At 45.3% G+C, this 22,297-nt stretch overlaps 1 protein-coding gene across 3 annotated transcripts in view; it reads left to right on the top strand.

The window, feature by feature from the left end:
• The first annotated feature begins 5,291 nt into the window (after window positions 1-5,291).
• The window catches only part of LOC149453413 (uncharacterized), a 77,319-nt gene continuing 60,313 nt past the window's right edge, over window positions 5,292-22,297 (top strand). The window contains exons 1-9 of one of the 3 annotated variants that reach the window (XM_089688243.1): window positions 5,292-5,382; window positions 7,533-7,616; window positions 8,038-8,208; window positions 8,293-8,496; window positions 8,615-8,794; window positions 8,881-9,004; window positions 9,121-9,320; window positions 9,443-9,575; window positions 10,325-13,029. In XM_089688243.1, coding sequence (XP_089544369.1) covers window positions 7,542-7,616; window positions 8,038-8,208; window positions 8,293-8,496; window positions 8,615-8,794; window positions 8,881-9,004; window positions 9,121-9,320; window positions 9,443-9,575; window positions 10,325-11,865 — 2,628 coding nt within the window. In that variant the 5' untranslated portion in view covers window positions 5,292-5,382; window positions 7,533-7,541 and the 3' untranslated portion in view covers window positions 11,866-13,029. The other 2 variants (XM_089688244.1, XM_089688245.1) reach the window with 2 other exon arrangements.

Raw genomic sequence — 22,297 nt, 5'->3', positions numbered from 1 at the left:
ATTGGTGTCTGTGGGAGGAATGGTGCCGCATTATTGGTATCGGTGGGAGGAATAGTGCCCCTTCATTGGTGTCAGTGGAAGGAATAGTGCCCCATCATTGGTATCGGTGGGAGGAATAGTGCCACATCATTGGTGTTCAAGGGAAATAAATGATGCCCGATCATCGGTGTCTGTGGGAGAAATAATGCTCCGTCATTGGTGTTTGTGGAAGGAATTGTGCCCCATCATTGGTGTCTGTGGTAGGAATAATGCCCCATCATTGGTATCAGTAGGAGGAATGGTGCCCCATCATTGGTGTCAATGGGGGGGATGGTGTCCCATGATTGGTATCTGTGGGAGGAATGATGCCTCATCATTGGTGTTTGTGGGGGAACAGTGCCTCATTATTGGTGTCTTTGGTAGGAATAATGCCCCATCATTGGTGTCTGTGGGAGGAATGGTGCCATATCATTGGTATCAGTGGGAGGAATGGTGCCCCATCATTGGTATCAGTGGGAGGAATGGTGCCCCATGATGGGTGTCTGTGGGAGGAATGGTGCTGCATCATTGGTATCTGTGGGAGGAATGATGCCCCATCATTGGTGTTTGTGGGAATAGTGCGTCATTATTGGTGTCTGTGGGAGGAATGGTGCCCCATCATTGGTGTCAGTGGGAGGAATGGTGCCCCATCATTGGTGTTTGTGGGAGGAGTGGTGCCCCATCATTGGTGTCTGTGGGAGGAGTGGTGCCGCATCATTGGTGTCTGTGGGAGGAATGGTGCCGCATCTTTGGTATCGGTGGGAGGAACGGTGCTGCATCATTGGTATCAGTGGGAGGAATGGTGCCCCATCATGGGTGTCTGTGGGAGGAATGGTGCCGCATCATTGGTATTAGTGGGAGGAATGGTGCCCCATCATGGGTGTCTGTGGGAGGAATGGTGCTGCATCATTGGTATCAGTGGGAGGAATGGTGCCCCATCATGGGTGTTTGTGAAAGGAAAAGTACCCCCATCATTGGTGTCAGTGGATAGAAGGGTGCCCCAAGGGCCAGATAAAAGCAAGCAAAGCGCCCATCCAGCCCTTGGGCTGCAGTTTGGATACTACCACTCTATATTCTTTGATGAAGCGTAGGCATGAGTTTTGTTCAGCTTGGGCTTGATCTTAACCCATGTTTGGCCAGATCCTGCTTCCTTCTGGCTTTGGACCAAACCAAAGCTTATCCTTATTGAGGAGACTGGCTGTTTATTGATCCGGTAGATATTTGTTAATGCATTTGTTAGAAATTGACTTTAACTTCACAAAATCTTATTAAGGTGAAGTCTTGCTTTTTGTTCTTGTTCATTTATTCCAATATGCTGAAGTAAACATAAAACCTCTATACGTTACAATATTTGTTCTGACTCCTTTCTTTGTAAGTGAATGTAATTAAATGAGTGGTGCTTAGCTGATAGAAAGTCTTCAAAACACTAGTTTAAGGACAGTAATTGCATACAAAGATGAATCTGCGCTCATTGTCAATGCTCCCAGAACGCAAAGTCCAAGGAAGGTCTCTGCTTGGCTCAGATGGAGAGATATATAATGCAGTTCCTACATCAGATCTGGGACTGATCCAGTCAGTAACATGTAAAATAACACAGCAGCAAGGGTGCAGGTATCATTAAGAGGTTTCAATTTATTGAAGAAAATCTAGCACACTTGCATATAGGTTATCTGTGTACAACTCAGGACGCAGGAGGGACCATGTAACCACAGCCAGACGAATGTCAAAGCACTGGATCAGTAAACCTCCATGGGGAGAGTGCCAGACCCGCCATAGGATAGCAGCCGGCGGTGTCTACGTCCTCCATGCACCGCAAAACAGAGCAACCCAATGTCAGAACAGTGGGCTGGCAGCAAAGCGATTCAGGGGTCCCATCTTCTTTGTCAAGCCTGACTTTCAAGCTTCAGTGTATCTCCAGGTTGCAAGATAAAAAATAGGGGCTTCAAACAAGACTGTCCAGAAGGTACATGGAAAATTGTTCCTTCCTATGTGTCCTAAATACTGTGTGAAATGGAACCGACCCAGTCGGCGCTTGGTTACTTCCGTTATAATAATGCTTCCCCGTCCAAACACCGACCACAGCCGACCAAACAAGACTAGACAACACAAGTCTGAACATGGAACTCTATAATTGCAACTCAAACTGGCTTTTTATACACTTTTTATACACTCGGAGCAATCCCCCCTCCCTGCATAATGACACAGGGAAGGGCAATCTACACAACAAGAGGCACACAGGTATTCACACTTCACACCAGCAGACAGTCCCATCAGGAGGGAGTGCTGCTGGAGACACCCCCCACTAAGCTAATACACATAAACACACACATCCCATAATAGTTTGCTCCCAAGCAAGACACACAATAGAACAATGGGATACAACCACATGGCATTAAACAATCAACAACCCCCCACCCCAATATTAGAACAGATCACCCTGTACACCTAACAGGCACAGGGTGACTTACACATAAGAGGGATATGGGGAGCTGAGACTGGTCCCCCACCTCTCCAAAGTGAGCTGGGTTCCATGGGCCCCCCCCCCCCCACCCAAAGTGACTCCCGTCACACTGTATGTCCTGTCCATGGCATCACACACATTGGTTGACTTTGCCCCATGCTCAACTGCTTCAGGAAGTGGTCTATAAATTGGAGTTTCACGCTATCACATAATTAGATACCCCTAATACGGGTAGACGTGTGTGGTGCCACGGAGATTGGATCAGAAAATTAAGGTATGTACTGGTAAACAATTTTCAGTTTTCTAGATAACGTCATGCCAAAACACGAGTAATAAAAAACAGAAACTGGGTGGAATGCAAGCATTTTTTATCTGTCAAAAGAGCAGTACCGAAAACTTTCTGTCCAAATTCAACCAAGGTGAGAACATCCAAAACTGGCAACCACCCCAGCCCATAATTAGCCTTTGCCGTAAGGTGCACATGGTAGGGCAACGTATATCTGTAACAAACAAATTTCCCAGCAGACTTCCCAGCCTTTCCTGTACAAAGAAAAATTAATTGACCTTGTCTAACAATTCAATAAAATCAGAGGGTTTTGAGGGGGTGCTAGATGACTAATTGCAAAATTTATGATTCATCCGAAACTGGTGAGAGTAGACAAGACCTCTACCATCTGACCAAACAACCGGTCTCTGCTAGGAGAAGCACATTAGTGGTGGATTCTCATACTTCGTTCCCTCAACAGAGGTATAAAAGCCAAAAGGACTTATGAGAAAACCTGTGGGGTTGTGTAGAGGCCGAATAGCAGGCATACTTATCGATCGTGCAGATTCGAAGCAGGGATATGACTTGAAGATATGCATATTTTAAGTCAATGGACAACATTCAGTCTGGACAACATTTACAAGAACTGAAGGTAAGATGGCTTGAAGTAACTCCAATCCCCAATTTTCTTCTGCACTAGGAAATCTGAGAAGTCGCTTACCCTGGGGTATGTGCCCCAACTTTCCATCAGTCACTTTAGGTATGGCCTTATCATGCTTGTTACTGAATATTGACTGGCCTTCATATGGTATTTTGCACCACCCTTACTTGGACGATCTGTCAGCCAGCCAGTGGGGAAGCCACAGTGCCCTTTTTGCTGTAGCGGCGTGTTCCATGGATATGGTAGAGGTCCTGATCACATCTATTGCTGACTAACCAATGTACTTGGAGGAGAGCTATAATTACTTTAGCACAGAGATAATGTTCTCTTTGTTTTGGTTAGTCGATACTGTGACTTGTATGTCCTCTACTCATGCATTAGGGCTTTTGCCTTTGCTGTCAGGGCTATTGCTGGATGACTTGATCTTGAGGGAGATCTTCATATTACTAATCCCTATCCAGGTGTAGCACCCTCTTAGGCTATAGAATGCTAGGTAAATTTAGTTTGGCTCCCCTTTAGCCAGTGGAGCAGTTGTTGATTGCTCAGTGTTTTGCAGGCCGCTGGCCTGATTATTTCCTCCTGTATTATAGAGGGTTCTGGAATCACAGTGGGAGGAAAGGCAAGAGGGCAGTCTGAATATTTATGCTGACCAAGCCAATCGCTGGGTAGGTGGGCCTAGGTGGAGAGCCCATAGATAGTCTGAGGCTTGGAGCAGAGTTGAGTTGGTGCTGGGTACAGTCCCACAGGAGGAATCCCCGGCCTAAGGGGGTTCTCCCCTAAGGGCAATTCAGTGGAACGCTGCTAGTGGGTTATCGAGGTCCAAAGCTGTAGCATAGCTGAAAGGCCTACTACAAAGGTTTTAGTCTGGGATCCTGGTTTGGAGAGTTCCCGGTGGAAGCTGGAGGAGGGTGTCCAGCTGTCCTGTGGTATTGTTAGCTTTGTTGCTCTCTCACTGAAGAATGCCCGGTGGATATCAGAGGGAGGCAGCAGATGATCCTGTGGCATTTCGAGTACTGACTGAAATTCAGAGCCAAAGTGACTGTGTGCAGTTCTAATTCCTTAAGAAGGTCCTAGTAATTGTGCAGCCATCGGTGGTCTCAATGGTAACCTTATTTCAGCGACCGCTTCTGCTTCGTGGCCCAGAGACTGTTTGGTAGAAAGAGAAGTGTCCTCTGGTTATTGGAGTATCAGTGTCCTCAAGAGTATCCCATGTCAGTTGGTGTTTATTCATTTTGGCCTGCACGGGCTGGTTCTTGGGTACAACATGCACATGTGCCATCTTAGAGGTGGCTGTACTCTAGGGTAGGCCATTCTTGGTGGTAGAATTCTCCAGCAATAAAAGCAAAAGTTGCAAACTCACTTTGAAGCATAAATGAAGAATTGAGACTCCCGTCCTGTGGACATCTGGCCTAGGAAATATCAGAGCAGCTGGTTGGGGACAATCGCTCTTCTCTGGGCTCTACCCTCTGTACTAAGCAATGATGGAGGATGCCGAAGTAAAAAGAGGAAGTTTCAATCCTTTCAATCTCGTGTAATATAAATAGAAAGATAAAATTTAGATTAAACAAAGTGACTGTATATCAGTAATACGTTACTAGTAGTAGAAGAACTAAGATGGGCGATAACAAAATTAAATGTCTTATGAAGTTTTTAAAAAAACGTTTTGGAAATTTAAAACACTTTCAAATTATTGCTCATTTTCATGATATTTTTCCTTTTTTTTTCTTTAACTAAACCATAATGTGCATATGTAATGCTATATCAGGCAGCTGTTAAAGTACTATTCAAACAGCATAACCTGCATTGTTTTATATTCAACACAAGGAGGTGACCTCACTTATTGTTAGTGGAACGCACAGACAGGAAGTGGTGTCACATGCAGACAGGAAGTGATGTAAGGTGCTTAGAGAAGGTTCCGGGTAAAAGGTGAGTTCAGAGGAAGTAGAGGAGACACTGCTGGAACTGGCAGCAGAAGAGGTAATAAGATCTTATTTTATATTTACACCCAGCAATCCCCCCGTCATGTCTGTCCTCTTGCTCCGTAGTCACCGTGATACCTGACCTCTTCCTCCATAGTCACTATGATGTCTTTTATGGTTTATAGATCGGATACATCCTAAATATATAACCGTTTATCCAACCGTCCATCCAGAGCCTCTGGTTTATAGACCGGATACGTCCTAAACATAGAACCGTTTATCCAACCGTCCATCCAGAGCCTCTGGTTTATAGAGCGGATACGTCCTAAACATAGAATCATTTATCCAACCGTCCATCCAGAGCCTCTGGTTTATAGACCGGATACGTCCTAAATATAGAACCATTTATCCAACTGTCCATCCAGAGCCTCTGGTTTATAGACCGGATACGTCCTAAACATAGAACCATTTATCCAACCGTCCATCCAGAGCTTCTGGTTTGTATACCGGATACGTCCTAAACATAGAACCATTTATCCAACCGTCCATCCAGAGCCTCTGGTTTATAGACCTGATACGTCCTAAACATAGAACCATTTATCCAACCGTCCATCCAGAGCCTCTGGTTTATAGACCGGATACGTCCTAAATATAGAACCATTTATCCAACCGTCCATCCAGAGCCTCTGGTTTATAGACCTGATACATCCTAAACACAGAACCATTTATCCAACCGTCCATCCAGAGCCTCTGGTTCATAGACCAAATGCCTGATACGAGAGAGGAAGAAGATTGAACTACAGTAGAAGTTCTAAGGAATGAACAGCTCTACAGTAAAATATCATAAAGTGCTGTCAAGTCATTGATGACTACTGACGACCATATGGATGGTGTATCTCCAGAAAGATCTGACTTCTGTTTTGCTCTTAAGTCTTTACAATTACAAGTTCATAATTACTTTGTCTGTATCCATCCGCCCTTCTTCCCAGTTGTCCTCTTTTTCTTTTCTCATAATAATTTCCAAACATTTTCTTTTCGAGTGAGTTGGTTCCTCTCATAATATGTCCAAAAATTAGACCTAGTCAGTTGAGCTTCTAGTGAAAGGTGGGTTTGATTAGTTGAACGATCTATTTGTTTGTTTTGTTTGCTGTCCACTCTATTCGTAGAATTCCTTGCCAATGTCAACGTTCAGAAGACCAATACTACTTCTTTCTTCTTTATTGTCCAGCTTTCCCATCCATAGATACTGTTAGGAAGTACCATAGCCTGGACAATTCAGATCTTTTTACTTGCAGACATATCAGTACTTTTTGAAGGCTTTATTCAGGTTTTTCAACCTTGTTCTTCAAGGGGCCAGCCTTTGTCATATTTCTTGATTTCTGGATACTTTATTGTTTATAACTGATCCAAGGAGAGAGAACATAATTTTTTTTATTCAGCCATCTGTCCTACTGTTATAACCTTAGCAGTCTTCATATTTAGATCAAGTCCACTTCACTTTGTTGTCTAACATTGATTATGTGGCTCTTGAGATTCTCTAAATTTTTAGCTATGAATTGAAGTGATTATAAACTCTTCTATATATCCAATGAAGTGTCTGGCCTCTGGTGATACACAGAGATGAGACAGATTTCCCTACATAGGTTGTACTTGTTTATCTGTAGTTCTCTTCTCTACATCGGTTCAAAGTGCTACATTTATAAAGCTTGTCTGAGAGTACCGAAAAAAAGAGGTAGAGAGCTGGAGTTACATTCTGCAGAGCTTGGTGAATACAGCAATGAGAGCTGATTGGAGCGGAGACAGCCCCCCCTCCACACAGCTCACAGGAACAGAGCTGAGGCTATCTGGAGGCCCCTCCCCATGTCACCATTTTTCTCTTGGTGTCAAGAAAACTTGTCAGAGGTGACTGATGCTGATAGCAGAGGAACGAGGCAGCAGACAGAAATGACACATAGTGCTCTGGATTGAGACAAGTACATACTAAAGAGCGATATGCTTTGTTCATATTTCATTTCTGAGGTTTACAACCACAGTAAATGTCATTAGCATATCAAAAATTGTTGATATTTTGTTCATCAATCATGAAACGTCTTCTTTCTCTCACTGTATGGTCAACATGCATGTTGAATAATTATATAAAAGTATGAAATTGTATATAACTTCTTTTGCTTCTTGGTTTGATCAGTGTTCCAGGTTTCTTTTTTTCAGAATTAGAAAATGAAGGACCAAAGTCATGTGGCTGAGAGGATATTGAACCTCACCCTGGAGATCATCTACCTTCTGACCGGAGAGGTGAGGAGGATTCTGGGAGGTCACATGACATCACTCTCATATCTATTAATAAAACACAGACCTGACCAGAGAGGTGAGGAGGATTCTGGGAGATCACATGACATCACTCTCATCTCTATTAATAAAACGCAAACCTGACCGGAGAGGTGAGGAGGATTCTGGGAGGTCACATGACATCGCTCTTATCTCTATTAATAAAACACAGACCTGACCGGAGAGGTGAGGAGGATTCTGGGAGGTCACATGACATCGCTCTCATCTCTATTAATAAAACACAGACCTGACAGGAGAGGTGAGGAGGATTCTGGGAGGTCACATGAAATCACTTATCTCTCTTAATAAAGCACAGAGCTGACCGGAGAGGTGAGGAGGATTCTGGGAAGGTTTGCAAAACTATTTGTTACATTTTCTCTTTACTCAGGAGATAAATGTAGTGAAGAACACATCTGGTGATCCATCACCACCCAGCAGCCATCTTCACAGGACATCACCCATCACAGGGCCTCTACCTCACTGCCTGACAACAGAGGGAACCAGTGCCAAGAAGGTTCTAGAAGTCATCCAGAAGATCATTGATCTGCTGACAGGAGAGGTGAGCGGTGCCGGGAATTCTGGGACATTCTCCAGTAACAGACAAGGGATGTCTGGATGGTGACTGTATCATTGTGTGTGTCAGGTTCCTATAAGGTGTCAGGATGTCACTGTCTATTTCTCCATGGAGGAGTGGGAGTATTTAGAAGGACACAAGGACCTCTACAAGGACATCATGATGGAGGATCAGCAGCCTCCCAGTTGTTTTAAAATGGGAAAAAAATATTATCTCTCAAATAAGATAATACTGAATCATACGCTGAAGATTATCTACTTGCTGACTGGACAGGTGAGGAGGATTCTAGGAGAATTACATGGCATTACTCCTATCTCTTGTAATACAACCCAGACTTGATAGGAAAGGTAAGGAAGACTCTGAGAATATATTTATTTTTGTATTAATGCAGGACTGTGCTGTAGTTATGAAGACATCTGCTGAGAATCGTATTGAAAGGAGATGTCACCACTTGCCCACAAAACAAAGACAAAGCCCCATCACAATGTCCCTACCTCCATTCCTTACACTTCAGAGGAAGCAAACAATCCTAGAAGTCACCCAGAAGATCATTGATCTGCTGACAGGAGAGGTGAGCAGTGCCGGGAATTCTGGGACATTCTCCAGTAACAGACAAGGGATGTGTCTGGATGGTGACTGTATCATTGTGTGTGTCAGGTTCCTATAAGGTGTCAGGATGTCACTGTCTATTTCTCCATGGAGGAGTGGAAGTATTTAGAAGGACACAAGGACATCTACAAGGACGTCATGATGGACAATCAGCCACCCCTCACATCACCGGGTAAGAGGAGACTTTATTGTAAAGGAGAGAGCAGTACGGAGGGTCCACCTAGATCCCCCATCATCTAATAAACACATAGAAACAATGGATTCAGTCAGTGTGTGTGTTTCCTACAGATGGATCCAGTAATGGGAACCCACCAGAGAGATGTCCCCGTCCTCTGTGTTCCCGAGATTCCACACAAGAAGGTCACACCATCCCTCACCATCATCAGGTAGATGGATCCAGTCATGGGAACCCACCAGAGAGATGTCCCCGTCCTCAGTATTCCCGGGATTCCACACAGGAAGATCCCACCATCCCCCACCATCATCAGGTAGGAAAGACGAGATCAAGGATTAAACAACAATTCAAAATTATGAGTTGATATTCTTTGTAGTCCATTGTTATTTGCACTTACATTTTACTGATATTTTTCTCTGTCATTTTGGAGCTTAGGATAAAGACTTGATTTATATGAAAGTTGAGGTAAAAGAAGAAGAGACCTATATGAGTGGAAATCAGCCATCTTCAGAGGATGAGATGGTTCTAAAAAGTGAAAAAGAGACTTCGACTCTTGATATTGGCACAAGTAAGTGATAAAGATGGTATTTTGAAAGTGTCCTCTTCTGTGGGCTGAAACTAAAAGGCTCACTGTTTTTCAGTTTGTTTTCAAAAGGCTTTGGTCATGTTTAGCAGTTCACAGAATCTCATGATCCAGAAGAAGATACTTGATTTAATAGGGCATAGTTGTTTGTCATATAAATACAGTCTGTTCTTTCCTTGTTCAAGACAGAGAATTTCACATTGTACAGAGAATATACAGAAAGCCCTTTTTGCTGACACATGAACATCATTGATGTACCTACCCTACTACCTAATGTTTCCAACAAATAAAATGAAAATACTGTACACCATGTGAATAGTCTTATCTCCTTTCCTTTTAAATATATCATGTTCCCAACACATGAGGAGATACTGGACACCATATGAAAGGTCCATCTCCATTCCTCAATATAATGTCATGTTCCCAACAAATGAGGAGGAGATACTGGACACCATATGAAAGGTCCATCTCCATTCCTCAATATAACGTCATGTTCCCAACAAATGAGGAGGAGATACTGGACACCATATGAAAGGTCCATCTCCATTCCTCAATATAACGTCATGTTCCCAACAAATGAGGAGGAGATACTGGACACCATATGAAAGGTCCATCTCCATTCCTCAATATAACATTGTGTTCCAGACCCCTGACAGACTGAGTATACATGATTACGGAATGTAGATATCGTAATTAAAAATTGATTTGACCTTCAATTAAATTGCCTTTAACAGATGGACTCTACATCAGAAATCCCTCAGAGGAAGATCCCATTTTGACTTCAGATTATAATGCAGAAGATAATAGCACATCACAATATTCTCCAAAAGTAAATTCTGTTACTCAAAACATTCATCACAGACCTCACCATCCTAACAGATCAATAGATCCCCCTAATCCTGAGGAATCTTCTGAGCCATCACATACTGTTACTCCAGAAATCCATCTAAGATCTAACAATCCAGAAAGGTCAACAGATCCATCTTCTTCAACCCAGGATGGAGCTGACATAGGAGAGTGTTCATTGTCATGTTTGGGGTGTGGAAAATCTTTTAAAACAAATTCTGAACTTCTTATACATCTCAGATCTCACACCAGGGTGACCTTTACATGTTCAGAGTGCGGGAAATCTTTCACTGAAAAAAGTGAATTAGTTGCTCACCAGAAATGTCACAAGGCTGAAAATCCTTATTCATGCTCAGAGTGCGGGAAAAGGTTCACTGAGAAAAGTGCACTTAATACGCACCAGAGAATTCACACAGGTGAGCGCCCGTACTCATGCCAGGAGTGTGGAAAATGTTTTACTCAGAAAGCACACCTCCTTAGACACGAGAGATGTCACAAGGGTGAGCGTCCCTTTTCCTGTCCAGAGTGTGGGAAATCTTTCACTGACAAAAGCGTACTCCTTATACACAAGAGAATCCACACAGGTGAGCGTCCTTTTTCATGTTCACAGTGTGGGAAAGGTTTCACCGAGAAGAAAAAACTTATTACGCACCAGAGAATTCACACGGGGGAGCGTCCTTTTCAGTGTACGGAGTGCGATAAAGCTTTCATCCGAAAAAGCCAACTGGTTACCCACCAGAGAAGTCACACGGGTGAATGCCCTTTCTCATGTTCAGAGTGTGGGAAAGGTTTCCCTGAGAAAAGAAAACTTCTTGCGCACCAGAGAAGTCACACGGGTGAGCGCCCTTATTCATGTTTAGAGTGCGGGAAATCTTTCACTCAAAAAGGAAACCTTCTTACGCACCAGAGAATTCACACGGGCGAGCGCCCTTTCTCATGTTCAGACTGCGGGAAATGTTTCACTGAGAAAGGAAAACTCATGGCACACCAGAGAATTCACACGGGCGAATATCCTTTTTCCTGTTTAGAGTGCGGGAAATGTTTCTCTGAGAAAGCACACCTTGTTAGACATCAGAGAAGTCACACGGGCGAGCGTCCTTTTTCTTGTCAAGACTGCGGGAAGCGTTTCACTCAGAAAGCCAACCTTCTTACACACCAGAGAATTCACACGGGCGAGCGTCCTTTTGCGTGTTCGGAGTGCGGGAAATCTTTCACTGAGAAAAGCGCACTTCTTGCACACCAAAGAAGACACACGGGGGAACGTCCCTTTTCATGTTCAGAGTGCGGGAAATCGTTTCCTGAGAAAAGAAGCCTTCTTTATCATCAGAAAACTCACAATCGGGAGGGACCTTTTCTATGTTCAGAGTGCGGGAAAAGTTTTACACATAAAGGAAATCTAAATAGACATCAGAGTACACATACCTTATGACAGGCTGACACATAACAGTGTATGGATGCGATTCGCGGTTAGACACTTCAGGGGTAAGATGCGCCTCCTATAGTTCTGGCTCGAAAGAGTGGGAGCTTCACTTGATGGGCGCACCAGTTATAAAGACCAATGAAGTAAAGAGATCTAGGTATACCAGGGAACTTTGGTAACTCCAATAGCCTGAGATTCTCTGGTGTGGGAGGTGGATAGGCCCAGGAGACATGCTCTGTGGGCTGTAGTGTTTTGGAGGGGATAAGATGATTGTAGGCCTCAAGGGAATAAATAACAATAATACTGACCCTAAAGGAAACACGAATGGCTCCATAGGACTCATTGAGCATTATCTGAGCACCACACTGCCAACTGAGACAGAAAGAAAGCTGGCTTCAACAAAATGGCGGCCGTATGCACACTGATAACGACTCCCTGTTGCATAAATGGGTAAAAGATGGCTTCAGCAACTATTCACCACCTGTAGAGAACAAAATGGCGGCCATCTAAGCCTAGACACAGACTCCCTGTTGAATACATGTGAAAGAAATGGGTAAAAGGTGGCTTCAGCTCCTATTCTCTGCCTGTAGAGAGCAAAATGGCGGTCATCTAAGCCTAGACCCAGACTCCCTGTTGAATAAATGTGAAAGAAATGGGTAAGAGATGGCTTCAGCTCCTATTCTCCACCTGTAAAGAACAAAATGGCGGCCGTCTAAACCTAAACACGGACTCCCTGTTGAATAAATGTGAAAGAAATGGGTAAAAGATGACTTCAGCTCCTATTCTCCACTTGTATAAAACAAAATGGCGGCTGTCTAAACCCAAACCCAGACTCCCTGTTGAATAAATGTGAATGAAATGGGTAAAAGATGGCTTCAGCTCCTATTCTCCACCCGTAAAGAACAAAATGGCGGCCGTCTAAACCTAAGCACGGACTCCCTGTTCAATAAATGTGAAAGAAATGGGTAAAAGATGGCTCCAGCTCCTATTTTTTTTTTTTTTTATACATAGGAAAGAAAGCTAGATTTTCATTGCTCCAGGAAATGCATTATTAATTCCCTTTTTAAAGTTTCTCCTTCAATTACACAAGAAAGTATTTCAATAAAGGTTTGGCTCTACTGTGTGTTAATCACGTATTCTGATTTTCTGAAATAAATGTTCTACACTTTACAATATTCTGAGTCACTTTTTTTATACAAATGACCATAACGTGCTCAGTTCATTGAGAGTCATCATCAGTATTTAATGATGAGATGGAGAGTCCACAAGGTCCAGCTCCACACATGTCAACTGATATTCTAAGGACGAATGTGACCGCTGCAACTGCCACCTCTCATCATATTTTCTTCATTGCATCTTGGTTTTGCTCCTCGTGATCACTGTTATGGGCTTCATCTCAGTCAGTATCTTCATTGGTAATAGAGAGGTCATTTCCATCAGTGGCTTAAAGAGTAGCTTGGTGTCATGTGATCAGTCCCATCGTTGTCACCGTCATTGTTCTTGTTCATCATGGCAGAACTAGTACCTAGTCATGGTTCACTGTTCATTTTTGTAATCAATGCCACATCAATTATCAGTGACACCAATAGCAAACCTAAGAACCAAGAAGGAAAATATGGCAAAACTATTTTCATTAATATTCATGAAAACAAAGAAAAATAATGACCTGAAAAGAAATGCAGGCAGTAAGAATCGATGGTCGCACTTTCATCAGTGGTCATTGAGAAGAACAATGTCCCTTACATTGGTGATCAGTGGAAAGAATGTCCCTTACATTGGTAATCAATGGGAAGAATGTCCCTTACATTGGTGATCAGTGGGAAGAATGTCCCTTACATTGGTGATCAGTGGAAAGAATGTCCCTTACATTGGTGGTCAGAAGGAAGAATGTCCCTTACATTGGTGATCAGTGGGAAGAATGTCCCTTACATTAGTGGTCAGAAGGAAGAATGTCCCTTACATTGGTGATCAGTGGGAAGAATGTCCCTTACATTGGGGTTCAGTGGGAAGAATGTCCCTTACATTGGGGGTCAGAGGGAAGAATGTCCCTTACATTGGTGATCAGTGGGAGGAATGTCCCTTACATTGGGGGTCAGTGGGAAGAATGTCCTTTACATTGGGGGTCAGAGGGAAGAAGGTCCCTTACATTGGTGATCAGTGGGAAGAATGCCCGTTACATTGGGGGTCAGTGGGAAGAATGTCCCTTACATTGGGGATCAGTGGGAAGAATGTCCCTTCCATTGGGGGTCAGTGGGAAGAGTGTCTCCTGCATTGGTAGCAAGTGGGAAGAATGTCCCTTACATTGGGGGTCAGTGGGAAGAATGTCCCTTACATTGGGAGTCAGTGGGAAGAATATCCCTTACATGGGTGGCCAATGGGAAGAATGTCCCTTACATTGGGGGTCAGTGGGAAGAATGTCCCTTACATTGGAGATCAGTGGGAAGAATGTCCCTTACATTGGGACACAGTGGGAAGAATGCCCCTTACATTGGGGGCCAGTGGGAAGAATGTTCCTTACATTGGTGATCAGTGGGAAGAATGTCCCTTACATTGGTGATCAGTGGGAAGAATGTCCCTTACATTGGTGGTCAGTGGGAAGAATGTCCCTTACATTGGGGATCATTGGGAAGAATGCCCCTTACATTGGTGATCAGTGGGAAGAATGCCCCTTACATTGGGGATCAGTGGGAAGAATGTCCCTTACATTGGGGGTCAGTGGGAAGAACGTCCCTTACATTGGAGGTAGGTGGGAAGAATGTCCCTTACATTTGTGGTCGGTGGGAAGAACGTCCCTTACATTGGAGGTAGGTGGGAAGAATGTCCCTTACATTTGTGGTCGGTGGGAAGAACGTCACTTACATTGGAGGTCGGTGGGAAGAACGTCCCTTACATTGGTGGTCGGTGGGAAGAATGTCCCTTACATTGGTGGTCGGTGGGAAGAACGTCCCTTACATTGGAGGTCGGTGGGAAGAATGTTCCTTCAATTGGTGATCAGTGAGAAGAATGTCCCTTACATTGGAGGTCAGTGGGAAGAATGTCCCTTACATTGGAGGTCAGTGGGAAGAATGTCCCTTACATTGGCGATCAGTGAGAAGAATGTCCCTTACATTGGCGGTCAGTGGGAAGAATGCCCCTTACATTGGTGGTCAGTGGGAAGAATGTCCCTTACATTGGTGATCAGTGGGAGGAATGTCCCTTACATTGGGGGTCAGTGGGAAGAATGTCCTTTACATTGGGGATCAGAGGGAAGAATGTCCCTTACATTGGTGATCAGTGGGAAGAATGTCCGTTACATTGGGGATCAGAGGGAAGAATGTCCCTTACATTGGTGGTCAGTGGGAAGAATGTCCCTTACATTGGTGATCAGTGGGAAGAATGTCCGTTACATTGGGGGTCAGTGGGAAGAATGTCCCTTACATTGGGGATCAGTGGGAAGAATGTCCCTTACATTGGGGGTCAGTGGGAAGAATGTCCCTTACATTGGGGGTCAGTGGGAAGAGTGTCTCCTGCATTGGTAGCCAGTGGGAAGAATGTCCCTTACATTGGGACACAGTAGGAAGAATGCCCCTTACATAGGTGGCCATTGGGAAGAATGTCCCTTACATTGGGGGTCAGTGGGAAGAATGCCCCTTACATTGGTGATCAGTGGGAAAAATATTCCTTACATTGGTGGTCAGTGGAAAGAATGTCCCTTACATTGGTGATCAGTGGGAAGAATGTCCCTTACATTAGTGGTCAGAAGGAAGAATGTCCCTTACATTGGTGATCAGTGGGAAGAATGTCCCTTACATTGGGGGTCAGTGGGAAGAATGTCCCTTACATTGGGGGTCAGAGGGAAGAATGTCCCTTACATTGGTGATCAGTGGGAGGAATGTCCCTTACATTGGGGGTCAGTGGGAAGAATGTCCTTTACATTGGGGGTCAGAGGGAAGAATGTCCCTTACATTGGTGATCAGTGGGAAGAATGTCCGTTACATTGGTGGTCAGTGGGAAGAATGTCCCTTACATTGGTGATCAGTGGGAAGAATGTCCGTTACATTGGGGGTCAGTGGGAAGAATGTCCCTTACATTGGGGATCAGTGGGAAGAATGTCCCTTACATTGGGGGTCATTGGGAAGAATGTCCCTTACATTGGGGGTCAGTGGGAAGAGTGTCTCCTGCATTGGTAGCCAGTGGGAAGAATGTCCCTTACATTGGGGGTCAGTGGGAAGAATGTCCCTTACATTGGGAGTCAGTGGGAAGAATGTCCCTTACATAGGTGGCCAATGGGAAGAATGTCCCTTACATTGGGGGTCAGTGGGAAGAATGTCCCTTACATAGGTGGCCATTGGGAAGAATGCCCCTTACATTGGTGATCAGTGGGAAAAATGTTCCTTACATTGGTGGTCAGTGGAAAGAATGTCCCTTACATTGGTGATCAGTGGGAAGAATGTCCCTTACATTAGTGGTCAGAAGGAAGAATGTCCCTTACATTGGTGATCAGTGGGAAGAATGTCCCTTACATTGGGGGTCAGTGGGAAGAATGTCCCTTACATTGGGGGTCAGAGGGAAGAATGTCCCTTACATTGGTGATCAGTGGAAAGAATGTCCCTTACATTGGTAATCAATGGGAAGAATGTCCCTTACATTGGTGATCAGTGGGAAGAATGTCCCTTACATTGGTGATCAGTGGAAAGAATGTCCCTTACATTGGTGGTCAGAAGGAAGAATGTCCCTTACATTGGTGATCAGTGGGAAGAATGTCCCTTACATTAGTGGTCAGAAGGAAGAATGTCCCTTACATTGGTGATCAGTGGGAAGAATGTCCCTTACATTGGGGTTCAGTGGGAAGAATGTCCCTTACATTGGGGGTCAGAGGGAAGAATGTCCCTTACATTGGTGATCAGTGGGAGGAATGTCCCTTACATTGGGGGTCAGTGGGAAGAATGTCCTTTACATTGGGGGTCAGAGGGAAGAAGGTCCCTTACATTGGTGATCAGTGGGAAGAATGCCCGTTACATTGGGGGTCAGTGGGAAGAATGTCCCTTACATTGGGGATCAGTGGGAAGAATGTCCCTTCCATTGGGGGTCAGTGGGAAGAGTGTCTCCTGCATTGGTAGCAAGTGGGAAGAATGTCCCTTACATTGGGGGTCAGTGGGAAGAATGTCCCTTACATTGGGAGTCAGTGGGAAGAATATCCCTTACATGGGTGGCCAATGGGAAGAATGTCCCTTACATTGGGGGTCAGTGGGAAGAATGTCCCTTACATTGGAGATCAGTGGGAAGAATGTCCCTTACATTGGGACACAGTGGGAAGAATGCCCCTTACATTGGGGGCCAGTGGGAAGAATGTTCCTTACATTGGTGATCAGTGGGAAGAATGTCCCTTACATTGGTGATCAGTGGGAAGAATGTCCCTTACATTGGTGGTCAGTGGGAAGAATGTCCCTTACATTGGGGATCATTGGGAAGAATGCCCCTTACATTGGTGATCAGTGGGAAGAATGCCCCTTACATTGGGGATCAGTGGGAAGAATGTCCCTTACATTGGGGGTCAGTGGGAAGAACGTCCCTTACATTGGAGGTAGGTGGGAAGAATGTCCCTTACATTTGTGGTCGGTGGGAAGAACGTCCCTTACATTGGAGGTAGGTGGGAAGAATGTCCCTTACATTTGTGGTCGGTGGGAAGAACGTCACTTACATTGGAGGTCGGTGGGAAGAACGTCCCTTACATTGGTGGTCGGTGGGAAGAATGTCCCTTACATTGGTGGTCGGTGGGAAGAACGTCCCTTACATTGGAGGTCGGTGGGAAGAATGTCCCTTCAATTGGTGATCAGTGAGAAGAATGTCCCTTACATTGGAGGTCAGTGGGAAGAATGTCCCTTACATTGGAGGTCAGTGGGAAGAATGTCCCTTACATTGGCGATCAGTGAGAAGAATGTCCCTTACATTGGCGGTCAGTGGGAAGAATGCCCCTTACATTGGTGGTCAGTGGGAAGAATGTCCCTTACATTGGTGATCAGTGGGAGGAATGTCCCTTACATTGGGGGTCAGTGGGAAGAATGTCCTTTACATTGGGGATCAGAGGGAAGAATGTCCCTTACATTGGTGATCAGTGGGAAGAATGTCCGTTACATTGGGGATCAGAGGGAAGAATGTCCCTTACATTGGTGGTCAGTGGGAAGAATGTCCCTTACATTGGTGATCAGTGGGAAGAATGTCCGTTACATTGGGGGTCAGTGGGAAGAATGTCCCTTACATTGGGGATCAGTGGGAAGAATGTCCCTTACATTGGGGGTCAGTGGGAAGAATGTCCCTTACATTGGGGGTCAGTGGGAAGAGTGTCTCCTGCATTGGTAGCCAGTGGGAAGAATGTCCCTTACATTGGGACACAGTAGGAAGAATGCCCCTTACATAGGTGGCCATTGGGAAGAATGTCCCTTACATTGGGGGTCAGTGGGAAGAATGCCCCTTACATTGGTGGTCAGTGGGAAGAATGTCCCTTACATTGGTGATCAGTGGGAGGAATGTCCCTTACATTGGGGGTCAGTGGGAAGAATGTCCTTTACATTGGGGATCAGAGGGAAGAATGTCCCTTACATTGGTGATCAGTGGGAAGAATGTCCGTTACATTGGGGATCAGAGGGAAGAATGTCCCTTACATTGGTGGTCAGTGGGAAGAATGTCCCTTACATTGGTGATCAGTGGGAAGAATGTCCGTTACATTGGGGGTCAGTGGGAAGAATGTCCCTTACATTGGGGATCAGTGGGAAGAATGTCCCTTACATTGGGGGTCAGTGGGAAGAATGTCCCTTACATTGGGGGTCAGTGGGAAGAGTGTCTCCTGCATTGGTAGCCAGTGGGAAGAATGTCCCTTACATTGGGACACAGTAGGAAGAATGCCCCTTACATAGGTGGCCATTGGGAAGAATGTCCCTTACATTGGGGGTCAGTGGGAAGAATGCCCCTTACATTGGTGATCAGTGGGAAAAATATTCCTTACATTGGTGGTCAGTGGAAAGAATGTCCCTTACATTGGTGATCAGTGGGAAGAATGTCCCTTACATTAGTGGTCAGAAGGAAGAATGTCCCTTACATTGGTGATCAGTGGGAAGAATGTCCCTTACATTGGGGGTCAGTGGGAAGAATGTCCCTTACATTGGGGGTCAGAGGGAAGAATGTCCCTTACATTGGTGATCAGTGGGAGGAATGTCCCTTACATTGGGGGTCAGTGAGAAGAATGTCCTTTACATTGGGGGTCAGAGGGAAGAATGTCCCTTACATTGGTGATCAGTGGGAAGAATGTCCGTTACATTGGTGGTCAGTGGGAAGAATGTCCCTTACATTGGTGATCAGTGGGAAGAATGTCCGTTACATTGGGGGTCAGTGGGAAGAATGTCCCTTACATTGGGGATCAGTGGGAAGAATGTCCCTTACATTGGGGGTCATTGGGAAGAATGTCCCTTACATTGGGGGTCAGTGGGAAGAGTGTCTCCTGCATTGGTAGCCAGTGGGAAGAATGTCCCTTACATTGGGGGTCAGTGGGAAGAATGTCCCTTACATTGGGAGTCAGTGGGAAGAATGTCCCTTACATAGGTGGCCAATGGGAAGAATGTCCCTTACATTGGGGGTCAGTGGGAAGAATGTCCCTTACATAGGTGGCCATTGGGAAGAATGCCCCTTACATTGGTGATCAGTGGGAAAAATGTTCCTTACATTGGTGGTCAGTGGAAAGAATGTCCCTTACATTGGTGATCAGTGGGAAGAATGTCCCTTACATTAGTGGTCAGAAGGAAGAATGTCCCTTACATTGGTGATCAGTGGGAAGAATGTCCCTTACATTGGGGGTCAGTGGGAAGAATGTCCCTTACATTGGGGGTCAGAGGGAAGAATGTCCCTTACATTGGTGATCAGTGGGAGGAATGTCCCTTACATTGGGGGTCAGTGGGAAGAATGTCCTTTACATTGGGGGTCAGAGGGAAGAATGTCCCTTACATTGGTGATCAGTGGGAAGAATGTCCGTTACATTGGTGGTCAGTGGGAAGAATGTCCCTTACATTGGTGATCAGTGGGAAGAATGTCCGTTACATTGGGGGTCAGTGGGAAGAATGTCCCTTACATTGGGGATCAGTGGGAAGAATGTCCCTTACATTGGGGGTCATTGGGAAGAATGTCCCTTACATTGGGGGTCAGTGGGAAGAGTGTCTCCTGCATTGGTAGCCAGTGGGAAGAATGTCCCTTACATTGGGGGTCAGTGGGAAGAATGTCCCTTACATTGGGAGTCAGTGGGAAGAATGTCCCTTACATAGGTGGCCAATGGGAAGAATGTCCCTTACATTGGGGGTCAGTGGGAAGAATGTCCCTTACATTGGTGGTCAGTGGGAAGAATGTCCCTTACATTGGTGATCAGTGGGAAGAATGTCCCTTACATTGGGACACAGTGGGAAGAATGCCCCGTACATTGGGGGCCAGTGGGAAGAATGTTCCTTACATTGGTGATCAGTGGGAAGAATGTCCCTTACATTGGGGGTCAGAGGGAAGAATGTCCCTTACATTGGTGATCAGTGGGAGGAATGTCCCTTACATTGGGGGTCAGTGGGAAGAATGTCCTTTACATTGGGGGTCAGAGGGAAGAATGTCCCTTACATTGGTGATCAGTGGGAAGAATGTCCGTTACATTGGTGGTCAGTGGGAAGAATGTCCCTTACATTGGTGATCAGTGGGAAGAATGTCCGTTACATTGGGGGTCAGTGGGAAGAATGTCCCTTACATTGGGGATCAGTGGGAAGAATGTCCCTTACATTGGGGGTCATTGGGAAGAATGTCCCTTACATTGGGGGTCAGTGGGAAGAGTGTCTCCTGCATTGGTAGCCAGTGGGAAGAATGTCCCTTACATTGGGGGTCAGTGGGAAGAATGTCCCTTACATTGGGAGTCAGTGGGAAGAATGTCCCTTACATAGGTGGCCAATGGGAAGAATGTCCCTTACATTGGGGGTCAGTGGGAAGAATGTCCCTTACATTGGTGGTCAGTGGGAAGAATGTCCCTTACATTGGTGATCAGTGGGAAGAATGTCCCTTACATTGGGACACAGTGGGAAGAATGCCCCGTACATTGGGGGCCAGTGGGAAGAATGTTCCTTACATTGGTGATCAGTGGGAAGAATGTCCCTTACATTGGTGATCAGTGGGAAGAATGTCCCTTACATTGGGGATCATGGGAAGAATGTCCCTTACATTGGAGGTCAGTGGGAAGAATGTCCCTTACATTGGTGATCAGTGGAAAGAATGCCCCTTACATTGGGGATCAGTGGGAAGAATGTCCCTTACATTGGGGGTCAGTGGGAAGAACGTCCCTTACATTAGAGGTCGGTGGGAAGAACGTCCCTTACATTGGTGGTCGGTGGGAAGAACGTCACTTACATTGGAGGTCGGTGGGAAGAACGTCCCTTACATTGGTGGTCGGTAGGAAGAACGTCCCTTACATTGGAGGTCGGTGGGAAGAATGTCCCTTCAATTGGTGATCAGTGGGAAGAATGTCCCTTACATTGGAGGTCAGTGGGAAGAATGTCCCTTACATTGGAGGTCAGTGGGAAGAATGTCCCTTACATTGGTGATCAGTGAGAAGAATGTCCCTTACATTGGCGGTCAGTGGGAAGAATGCCCCTTACATTGGTGGTCAGTGGGAAGAATGTCCCTTACATTGGTGATCAGTGGGAGGAATGTCCCTTACATTGGGGGTCAGTGGGAAGAATGTCCTTTACATTGGGGATCAGAGGGAAGAATGTCCCTTACATTGGGGATCAGTGGGAAGAATGTCCGTTACACTGGGGATCAGAGGGAAGAATGTCCCTTACATTGGTGGTCAGTGGGAAGAATGTCCCTTACATTGGTGATCAGTGGGAAGAATGTCCGTTACATTGGGGGTCAGTGGGAAGAATGTCCCTTACATTGGGGATCAGTGGGAAGAATGTCCCTTACATTGGGGGTCAGTGGGAAGAATGTCCCTTACATTGGGGATCAGTGGGAAGAGTGTTTCCTGCATTGGTAGCCAGTGGGAAGAATGTCCCTTACATTGGGGGTCATTGGGAAGAATGTCCCTTACATAGGTGGCCATTGGGAAGAATGTCCCTTACATTGGGGTTCAGTGGGAAGAATGTCCCTTACATTGGTGATCAGTGGGAAGAATGTCCCTTACAATGGGACACAGTGGGAAGAATGCCCCTTACATAGGTGGCCATTGGGAAGAATGTCCCTTACATTGGCGGTCAGTGGAAAGAATGTTCCTTACATTGGTGGTCAGTGGGAAGAATGTTCCTTACATTGGTGGTCAGTGGGAAGAATGTTCCTTGTTTGTAGTCATTGAGAAGAATGCCTAGTGGTAAGTGGAAATAAATTTACTTACAGTACTTTGGTGGCTAGTATAAAGAATGGCCCTCTTAAATTGGTGTCAGTAAAAAAGGAA

This window comes from Staurois parvus, unplaced genomic scaffold (assembly GCF_062004578.1).
Source record: "Staurois parvus isolate SC_StPar_1 unplaced genomic scaffold, SC_StPar_1.0 ptg000449l, whole genome shotgun sequence".
Classification (NCBI taxonomy): domain Eukaryota; kingdom Metazoa; phylum Chordata; class Amphibia; order Anura; family Ranidae; genus Staurois; species Staurois parvus.
The sequence above is the reverse complement of the archived record's forward strand: the minus strand, read 5'-3'. Positions and strand labels throughout refer to the sequence as shown.